Source organism: Apus apus, chromosome 1, assembly GCF_020740795.1.
Source record: "Apus apus isolate bApuApu2 chromosome 1, bApuApu2.pri.cur, whole genome shotgun sequence".
NCBI classification, from domain to species: domain Eukaryota; kingdom Metazoa; phylum Chordata; class Aves; order Apodiformes; family Apodidae; genus Apus; species Apus apus.
Genome location: NC_067282.1, coordinates 199,721,066 through 199,731,731, shown reverse-complemented (window position 1 = coordinate 199,731,731; position 10,666 = coordinate 199,721,066). Strand labels below are relative to the sequence as shown.

The following is a 10,666-nucleotide window of genomic DNA, read 5'->3' as shown; positions in this document are numbered from 1 at the left end:
TTCCCTTATTGAGTGGCTTCCCTTCAAGGCAATATCCAGCCACTGTAGTTTCCAAATTATCCTTCCCAGGAGTTAAAGTCATAAGCCAACTAAGGCTTGTGAATCAGCTGAGAGAGCAGCCAAGCTAACCAGGCTTCACATTAGCCTGTCCAAACCATGACAGATGGATTAGCTTTTCTACATCACTTTTCAGAAGGTGATCTCTGATGCAAACTACACATCCCAGCTGACAGCAACCACGGAAGCTCAGCAATCATGTCCTAGAGCAAGCTGAAGATAAAAAGAAATACATTTCTTATAAAGCATGTGGAAACGGGACACGGGAGTGTTTTATCCATGATTTAAGCAACAGCACGCTGAGATACATGTGCTGAAGATCAACATCACCAAAAGCTCCTAAGTCACCTTAAACTCGTTAACATCAGTCAGCAGTGCACTTGCATTTCAGCAACACGATTCTCGCAACAAAACCGATTAATTAGCAGAAGCTGATGGGAGAGATGGAGAACGTGGGGGAAACGTCTGGGCTCTGCCATGGTGTTCAGCACCGGGGATGACCCACCCAGCACCACACAAAACGTGGAAAAGCAACCGGTTCTCACTCTAGGGAACTGAGAACAACAACAAACGTTATCCTGGGTAAGCAGAAGAGGGTTAGAAGCATCTCCGGGCTATGATCAACCGTCCTGGCGACTGCAAGCTCGGGGAGAACAGGCTCAAGCGGCCTGACGCCAGAGCACGGAGGGAAAGGAAAGCACCGCAGGGGAACGACCTGGCCCTGCACGCTGAGGACACACAGGCACGGAGCCGGAGACACGAACCCTTCCACAAGCACACGCGAGGCCAGAAAGCAAAGCCTGCCGGGCGGGAAGAAGGACCCGCGGCTGCCCCGGGGCTCAACCTGACGGCCTAGGAAAGGGGCAGGGGCGAGGGCGAGGCCGGGAGAGCGGCCCGGCGGCTGAGGGGAGCCGCTACCTGGAGGCGAGGCGAGCTGGAGCTGAGCTGAGGTGGAGCTGAGGTGGAGCTGAGCTGAGGTGGAGCTGAGCTGAGGTGGAGCCGCGTCCCGGGGCTCCGCGGAGGCGGGCCCGGCCGGGGCGGGCCCGGGTGCGCTGCCGCTGGCGGGCCGGGTAGCGCCGGGAGCTGCGGGGGAGGTTCCGGGCGGAGCAGGAGCTTCCGGGCTAAACGGGCCGAGCCGGGCCGAGCCGGGCTGGGCCGAGAGGGAGGATGAAGAAAGAGCAGGTGGTGCATTGTCAGTTCTCCGTCTGGTACCCGCTCTTCCGCGCCGTCACCATCCGCAGGTGAGGGGAGCGAGGGGCGCGGGGTGTGCGGGCCTAGGCCGGGCCGGGGCCTGGAGAGGCGGCGGGAGGGGAGAGGTGCGAGGTGCAGGCCGAGAGGGGTGCGGGGCTGGGCTGTGCGGGAGGTGAGGAGGTGTGCGGGGTTGTGAGGGGGTGTCCGGGGCTGTGAGGGGGTGTCCGGGGCTGTGAGGGGGTGTCCGGGGCTGTGAGGAGGTGTCCGGGGCTGTGAGGAGGTGTGTGAGGCCGTGAGGGAGGTGAGGAGGTGTCTGGGGCTGTCCGGGGCTGTGAGGAGGTGTGCGGGGCTGTGAGGAGGTGTGCGAGGCCGTGAGGGAGGTGAGGAGGTGTCTGGGGCTGTGCGGGGCTGTGAGGAGGTGTGCGAGGCCGTGAGGGAGGTGAGGAGGTGTGCGAGGCCGTGAGGGAGGTGAGGAGGTGTGCGAGGCCGTGAGGGAGGTGAGGAGGTGTGCGGGGCTGTGAGGGAGGTGAGGAGGTGTCTGGGGCTGTGCGGGGCTGTGAGGAGGTGTGTGAGGCCGTGAGGGAGGTGAGGAGGTGTGCGGGGCTGGGCTGGGAACGGAGTTGTCTTGGGGCAGGGTTAGGTGGGCTGTAGGACAGCTGTGCGGGGCAGAGCTGGGATGGAGGTGGAGAAAGCTTGACCCGAGCCCTCAGCTGGAGTCCCAGGAGCTGGGGTCCGGTCTCTGCAGCCTGAAAGGGGTGTTTTGGACAGGCCAGGCAGCCTAGTGCTCCCTGCTCTCCTGCTGGGACCCCGTGCTGAGGTGTCCACATCGCTGCTGTTCCCACTTGGTTGCTCAAAGAAAGCACCCAAACCGGGGGGGTCTGACTTGGTGTTTCTGTGTATTCCTGGAAGCTGTAGCAAATTCTGTAGTTTCTGAGGTGCTGCCAGAGGTGGTGAGGTGGCGAGGAGGGCTTACCAGTAACTCAGGAAAGTCAAGCTCAAGATAGTTGCCCTGTTGGATCCAAAAGCACTGACACCAGGCTTTTAGTAATCAAAGCATTTAATCTTTTATGGTGATAGTATTTAACACATGCATATTTTTGCTAAGTTTATCAGTAGCCCTGTGTTTTTGGAACATTAGTGGGTATAGGCACATCTTGGTTTGGATCACAGAAGGGAAACATTTTGTTTGTGCAGCGTGTTATCTCCTTCTCACAGCCACACACATTCTTTCTTTGAATTTCTTAGTGCTTTGAAGGAGTGGAGAGTTTCTGTGCATTTCATCTGAAAATTTGCCTCTGTCTCTAATACCTTGAAGAGAAAATGAGCATTGCTCTTTGGGAAGGGATGAGAGGGGAGAAAGAGACTTTTTTTTTTACATAGTGTTATAGTGTTATTGAGGTATGCTGGATTAAAAACTAAATTATTTTAGTCAACTCTTATTATTAACATTACTTGTTAAAATAATTATTAAAGAAATTCTCATGTTTCTTCCAGTGTTATACTTCCCCTACCAGATAATGTGAAAGAATATTTGCTGGATGATGGAACTCTTGTGGTTTCTGGAAGGTAAAGTGTTTTCTTCCCCACTCTCCAAGTATTTAATACTATTTTATATTCATTTTATATGTACTATATTTATTGAGTTTTTAAAATATGACCAGATTGCCTGCAGTGAACCTCATACTATATGAGCATCTGCCTGATGCAGATCCTAAAATCCATTTAATACACTTGATTCTAGACCAAGTGAGGGGTTTTTTTTAGATTTTTCCTCTGCCTTTCCTTGTGGACCTGACCAACCTCTCAGGTGCTCAGCCTCCTTCTTTGTGTTCAGTTGCTTTGAGGTGTTTTGCTCCAGTTTAAAGGCTTGGGCTGTGGTTTGTGCCACACCATTCCCATGCCTGCAGCCTTGTCCAGGGGAGAAGGGACATTACTTGAGTTTAATTTTTCAGAAGATAAGCTATCTATAAAATCTTAGTAATTATTGACTTTGTATAATTGTTTGCATATGTATAATCCATGCATATGCCAAGTTTGCATGTGCTGTCTGTGCACCTGTGCCAAGATTTTGGATGGAGAAAAACGAGGTGGATATATAGGAGAAACAGTTGGTAAGAACCCAGGCCTTGCTCTTTGTTTTCTGCTGAGACTCTCACTGCGTGGCTTCCTTGGTGAAATGATTGTTGCCTGCATACATCTTGTTAATGATCAGACTCAGAAATCAGATCTCAAAAACTGAATTGGTGGTTTAACACCTATGGATGTGTGTTAAGGGACTGCACAGACTTTGCTTGTGGAAGGAGTTGACTTTTGGCAGGGACATACATTTCAACTTAAACTGTTTGCTACACTGACTTGCTGTGAATAAGTCTTCTTCAAGGGTTTGGTCTTCTCCTTTAAGATCTTTACACTTGCTTAGATTGGCTAAGGAACTTCAGAAGTCCCCCAAAACTTCAAGGGAATATTTGCAGTCAAATGCTTTCTCCCAGATAGGCAAATGTGTACAACAGCAGATCTCACCTGTGTAGAAAAAGGAGCTTTTCAGGAAGAGTCTAATGACTGAATCCACTTCCAACAGGATATTTTTTTTCTGTGTGCAGAGTGTGAGGAATTCACAGGTCAACACCTGAAGCTCAGGGTTTTTAGATTTTTACTTAGAAAAGGAATATGGAGGCAAGGCATAATTGAATGGAACTTTTGTTTTCTATAGTTGTTTCATTTGTGCTTCTGGAAGAGAACAGTAAAGTTAGAAAAGAATGATTAATACGATGTTGAAAAGCTTCAATTACCCTGTTTTCAGAGCAGAAAGTGATCTGCTAATTTGGAAGAAGCAAAGTGTTTTTGGGTAGGCCCAAGTCTAATGCCAGGGAGTTCAAGCTTCAGTTTTCTGTACTGGCTTGCTCTGATTGTTCTCTGCCAGGGATTTTGAGGCTTCATCTTCCATGAAAGCATTTTGAGATCAACAGCTGGTAGATGCTGTGAAAATGTAATATATATGGTCAAGTCAAATTCTAGGGCTTAATTTTTTTTCCCTGCTAATTTGTTTGGTTTAGAGAAGATCCACCAAGTCAAGCTCAGGAGGGGACTGATGATGCAGAGGAAATACAGGTCAGTTTAAAATAAAACTTAATGTCAAGTCTCTTGAGAAAAGTATGAATGTGTAGCATTTTCTGCATAACTTATAGGTGAAGAGAGTACTTCACAGAAGTAATACTCATGTGGTAGTTGCCTTGGAAAACTTAAAGGCATAATTATTTATACCATGATGTCAGGGAAGGTTTAAAATGTTTCTATGCTCTTTCACAGAAAACCTTTTTATTTCTTGGTAATTGTATTTGTAATAATGAGTTGAGGGTGTTGGAACTAAATGCTGTTTCATGCCCTAAAAAAAATTAGGAGGAGGATTATATTTGGAAGAGTTCTTTCAAGAAACAGTTGAAGTTTCTGAATAGCTCAGAAGGGTATTGTAGAAGAAAAATGCTGAAAAAATCTAAGTGCACGTTGAAAGAAGGTACAAAAAGGAGATGAAAAAGAAATGCAAGTGAAATCAATGGGTGTCTAAGGGTGGAAGTGCTGGAGCTGGAGACAATCTTTAGACAGGGAAGACTGAATGCAGTGATATAATTCACAATTAAAATAGGTATCTTCTTTTATCCATACTTTAGACTAATACTTCTGCTGAATATGCAGAATTTTTCCTCTCTTAATTTACAGCTGTAATAATTGGAGGATGGTGATGCTACAGGAGCTCCAGGGCAATGATTTGGTGTACACTGCTGTAGGAAGCCATATGGATTTTGATGTTCTTAAAAATTATAACGGGTGTCTCAGGAAACCAGTAACCTTTGATTTGTTCTTATTTCCAACAGTGGTCAGATGATGAGAATACTGCAACTCTGAAGGTAAGGCCCTGTAAAAGCCTGAGATGTGGGTTTGTCAGCAGTATCCATTCTGCAGCCTTGTGGTAGAAATTTGTTGCTAGTTGAGATGTCTGTTGCTGTATAGATGTCTGTAACTTTAAAAAAGTTTTGCTGGCTTAATCTTATTTAACTAAAAATAAAACACTTTTCTTCATCTCCCAACAATCACACACTTGTTAGACTGTAGGAAATGAACTGAAGTATGGCTCTAAATATAGCTGTCTTTCATTTTCACTACTTTGAACATTTCCCAATTACTTAATCAGACTGGATGCAAAAGAAATTAAGCCCCTGCAGCTCAGTTTTCACAGCTCTTCTTTTACACTTTTTTACATTATTTCCTACTTAGTTAATTTCCTTCTATTATCTTTTTTTTTTCTCCTGTCTCTGTGCTCTCATTGCACTATGCCTGGCTTAGAATCAGGATCACTATGGATAAGAACCAGGCTGCCTTGATCTTTTGCTTACATCTTTGTTGAAACTCTTGAAACTTGCTGTTGCCCTGTCACTGTTGGTTTTAATAGACTTGCACAACTTGCCTGCTGTTGATACTGTTCCTTCAATCCTGTTAGTTCCCTAATTCAACATTGTGTGGAATTGCTCACACTGGATTAGGTGCAATGTAAACACAGTCCCTGCTTTGAGCTGTGTGTATGCTAGTACAGAATTTATAGCCTAGACTTTAATATTAACCAAATTTGCGTGCACTGATAGCTTCAGTTCAAATATCTTTGACAAAGTAGATGCCTGAGATTGTAAATTAGTCCGAACAAGGATTTTGGTATCCATCTTATCTTTTGTGACCCTCATGGTAATGGTGCTAATGAAATAGTATGGGATTTTTGAATCAGGATTTGTTATAGTGAACAACACAACAAGGAAGTACGTAATTAAGAGGTATGATTCCCACCAGATGGGCACAGGCTAAGGGATTCAGTTTAACTAGGTGAGGACTGTGCATGGGTGACAGTGTTTCAGGTGGAGTTACCTTTCAGCCTTTGCTGAACAGTGCCTGCTGTTCAGCACCAAGGCTTTATCTTTTCCAGCCTGCCCTGTGCCCCTCGCCAGTAACTGGGCTATGGGGAGGTAAGAGAAGGAGAAGGGACAGAGCTAGGGCAGATGACTTGAGCTCTCTTCAGGGATATTCCATACCATATCACATCATACTCAGTGATAAAACCAGGGGGAGAGGAAGAAAAGGGATATTTTGGCCTTCAAAGCAGCTCTGTGTTCAGAGACTGGCAGGACTTTGTCTTTTGCCAAATCTGGAGCCTTGAAAATTATTAAAGATGAACATGTTTTTTGCCCGTGGCTAGTTCCTACAAAATACACTTATATTTGGCCAAAGGAAGGGGCCCTAAAAGTAGAATTTCACAATGTGCTCTTTGCTGTCTCGTAAATTTGGTAGATGACTGCTCTGAAGACTCCGTCTGTGGCAAATATTCTTTCTCTACCTGAGAGCTATGGGCTGCTCTGAGGCCAGTGAGTGATTGGAAATAGTCTTCTGTGCTTTTAAGTGTTGCCTGTTTCTACTTTGACAGTGATGAAGAGAGTGAAGAAACAGCCAGTATGTAGGTTGCAGAAGGTTGGGGAGTTGCATCTGGAGCTCCTGCAAGAGATGAGAATGGATCAAGTAGGGATGTGGAAGCTGAACAGGGAAACACTAGGGAGCATAATGTGTAAAGAATAGTGGGACAGGCTGGAGATTGTTGTTCTGCATTTGCTGGCAGCCTAGCATGTTCATATTTTACAAACAGTGAATCCCAGGTTCAAATTTTCTATTGGTTTCTTGGCTCTGGGATCAGTAAGATGGGCTGTGATTGTGATTATTCTGATTCACCTGTCTTACTCATCAGGTAGGACTTGTTTCCCTTGCCCCTTCTACATTCCGAATAAGAATTAGAATATAGGATTATGGAAAATTCTGAGTTAAAAAAACAGGCATAAATGTTGATGGTTGTGAAGTCAGGCATTCACAATTTAAGAAATGTTAGGATGTAGCTTGTTTATGCAACCTTGGAGCTGTCCTCTTTTGTATATTCCTTCACTTGTATTAATAAAATGACATGATGGTAAGATTTCCCCAGAGAGGCTTAGCAATGTGCTGGTGTTACGTATGTGGTATGTCTCCTGACTTCTGTCAAAACAAGAGGAGATTGGATCAGAATGCAGGGCATGAGGAGTTTTACTTTTTTTCGGGAACAATTTCTCAAATTGACTGAAGCTCTAAAAGCTAAGTAAAATCAGAAAAGTGCTTTTTTTTCAGTTTTTTAAGTGTAGATTCCCATGTAGACGAGGTAATATACTAAGGCAAGACTTAGAATGTTTGAAGATCAGTTTAGGTCACTGCACTAAAATGTGAGAGAATTTTTTTTTTATTTAAGTGTTTGCATTTAGGGGGCTGCAGAAAGGAGATACTAAAAGATACAAACTTTTTCTGATCACTTGTGTGGCTGTCAGGGCTTTGTTATTTTAGAGACACCGATTAGCTTTAGCCTAGAAGGTATTTTTAAGTTGAATTTTAAAATATTCGTGCAGAAATAGTGTTCTTGGATACTATTTGCTACAAATGTCATTACATGAAAAATCTTTGACATATGCCTGAAATCCTTTCATGTTATTTTCAAGGTCAGCAATCTGGTTTTTTTTCTATTGCCCCACATTCAAAGTGGAGTTCATAGTATCCTGAGGAGTTTTTCTCCTCCCTATTTTATGTTTACAATATTGACAATGTTCTTTACAAGACAAGGTTTTCTAGCCTAACCCATACCTTTGTAGTGTGTCCTCTATTTTGATGCAATATATTGTTAAGGAGCTACTTTAAAACTGATTAGTTTAAGTATTACTAGCAATATTTTGTAAAACTAAAGCTTAAATAAGGAGGTGTCATTCAAATAGCTGTGAATATTTGTTTACTTTTGGTCTCCTACTGTATTCCTAGACACAACTAGAGAACTATTACAAAACACAACTTTTTTTTTTTTTTTTGCTATTTAATACTTTCAAGAGTGCTACAGTATTTGTATTTCAGATTTTTAAAAGAGGTGCTTAATTCTAACTATTTATGAAAGTCTGTTTTCAAGTCTTCTTGAATCTTATTTGTATACAAGATACCTGCCATTAGGTAGTTAACCACAGGTATGTATTTAAGGTCTGTTTATGTGACTTGCATGTTTGGCAGCTGTTGCAGCTTTCAGGATGAATGTTAGAAAGTTATGGTTTTTGGTTTTTCCCCATGAAGTTCATGGAATCTTGCTAGTAACAGGAGTGAGAACTGGAAAAGTTTTCTGTTTTCTCAGATTGAAGGAATATCAGAGTTTATTCTGAAGTGAATTATTTCTATGACTACATTATTTTTGTGGGGTTCTTTGTTGCTGATTTTTGGACAAGTTTATTCCTTCTATGAGATGTATTTCTTATGGTATTTACAAGATGGCTATACTTTTAAATGTGTTGAAACTGATATTTTTGTTGTTCTTTGTTCAGGCACCAGAATTTCCTGAGTTTACAGCTAAAGTTCAAGAAGCAATAAGTTCTTTGGGTGGTAGTGTTTTTCCTAAACTTAACTGGAGTGCTCCAAGGGTAAGAATGCTGACACCCCCCCCCAAACCTGTAACAGTTATTAACATAAGAATTTTTGTGTTGTTTGTTTTATCTTAATGCATTGGAAAGCAGAAGAGACAAGTGGTTCTAAAAAAGGGAGGAGTGATACTCAAGATACAAGTGAAGTGTGGTACTGCAAATTGTTCTGGTGGATTAGAGCTAGATGGTGCACTGTTTGGGGAGGCTGATGCCAGGCAGCCCTGTCAGTCTTGCACAAAACCCTGTATCCTTGTCAGCATGATGGTCAGACTCTTCTCATTTACTCATTGAAAATGTTGCCCAGTAAAAAGATTAAAAACCTCACACAAGGCAATAAACTTCCCTGTATTTTTTTTGTTTATATACTCTAACTATACTTCAAGGATGAGTGCACCCAAATGTTTTTGCACCATATTCTCAAGGGAAACTTGTGTTCAGGCAAGCATTCCAAGCAAGTGCCTGGAAGCACTAAAAAACCTTACTTTTTAAGTGGATTTGCTATGCTTTCAACAAAGTAATAGTAAGACAAGCAATAACTATCATATATTTGTAACAGCTAATGAAGGTCTCCTCAAAAGAAAAAAAAATAATCTTTCAAATGTTGCATGATACTTAGTGCTGTTAGCTCTGCATCTTCCATTCCTTCCTGCTAGTTCAGGTGCATTTTTTGGATGATCTCCTTTTTTCTTTAGGATGCCTACTGGATAGCAATGAACAGCTCTCTGAAATGTAAAGCTCTCAGTGACATTTTCCTCCTCTTCAAGAGTTCAGACTTCATTACTCGTGACCTCACGCAGCCGTAAGTAGATTTTTAGGAGACAATCTTATTTACATCCAGTCATAAACCTCCCCACCCCTCTGAGGGTAACTTTTCTGTTCTTTTGAAAAATCTTACTCTTTACTGTAAAGTAATGATAAATATCTGATATGAAAATGCATATTCATGTTTAAAAGTTTACAGTAATACAAATGGCAGGTACAGTAATAGTTACTTGTTCTTTGAAGCTTCCCCCACCCCTTCCCTCCTCCTTCTTGGTCTCCTTCCATGGTGCAAAAATAAGTGCCAGGTCCAGTTTGGTGCAGAGTGTTGCAAGGTTAAGTTGTCTTTGCTGTTACTTACCATGAGTGAGTCTTTCCTAGTAAACCAGAATTGTTCACCTAGTGTCAGTCAACAAGAGAGGAGCAGCCTCCATTTTATTCTTGTATTAGTTATCTTGATTTTAATATGCAAATGAGCAAAAGGCAAGTTAGAAAGACATATTGAAGTGGTACATGCAAAATGACAGTATGGGCTAAGATCTTTGTTGTTTATTGAGTTGCTTTCCAGAGCAGTGATGTTTTAAGCTTGGAGCTTTTTTACCTCGCTACCCTTCTTGGTATTTACTTGTTGCTACCTACATTGTTGTTGCCACTTTTTAAGGTAATACAGCATGACTTTACTGTGTCCCTTTCAAATTTTAAAGCTACTGCTGTTTGTGTGGCTGCCTGGAAGATGACTGAGACCTTTGCTAATGTATTCCTAGAGCTCCTTCTCAACTTAAATTCTTGTAGCTGTTGAACAAATGCACTCCAGAAACTGTGACTAGGGATAATAGTTACAGATAAAATTACAAATACAGTGTGCCTGGGGTTTATTTTGTCTGCTCACAGGAAGAGAGTACTTAATTTTCTAAGAGCAGATTCCTCCTGTAATACCTTCATCTGATTAATGTAACTAATTTAAAAATATAGCCTTTTCCTGAAATAAAATTATTGGAATTTAATGTTCTTGTTACTGTTATTGCTAAAAATCAAAGAAAAAGGGTAGTCTGAGGCTTGGAACCTGAGAGATTGTTTTCCAAGAATTATTTAGTGCATATTTATATTACTGCAATATTTAGGAGACTCAATCAAATGGAGGGCCCTTGTTCTAGGTG

At 42.5% G+C, this 10,666-nt stretch overlaps 1 protein-coding gene across 2 annotated transcripts in view; it reads left to right on the top strand.

Annotated features, from left to right (window-relative positions):
• Positions 1-1,194: 1,194 nt before the first annotated feature.
• The window catches only part of CDC123 (cell division cycle 123), a 32,508-nt gene continuing 23,036 nt past the window's right edge, over positions 1,195-10,666 (top strand). For both annotated transcript variants that reach the window (XM_051608464.1, XM_051608465.1), the window contains exons 1-6: positions 1,195-1,298; positions 2,743-2,814; positions 4,302-4,356; positions 5,118-5,150; positions 8,655-8,750; positions 9,443-9,549. In XM_051608464.1, the coding sequence (XP_051464424.1) occupies positions 1,225-1,298; positions 2,743-2,814; positions 4,302-4,356; positions 5,118-5,150; positions 8,655-8,750; positions 9,443-9,549 (437 nt within the window). In that variant the 5' untranslated portion in view covers positions 1,195-1,224. The remainder of the gene's footprint in view (positions 1,299-2,742; positions 2,815-4,301; positions 4,357-5,117; positions 5,151-8,654; positions 8,751-9,442; positions 9,550-10,666) is intronic.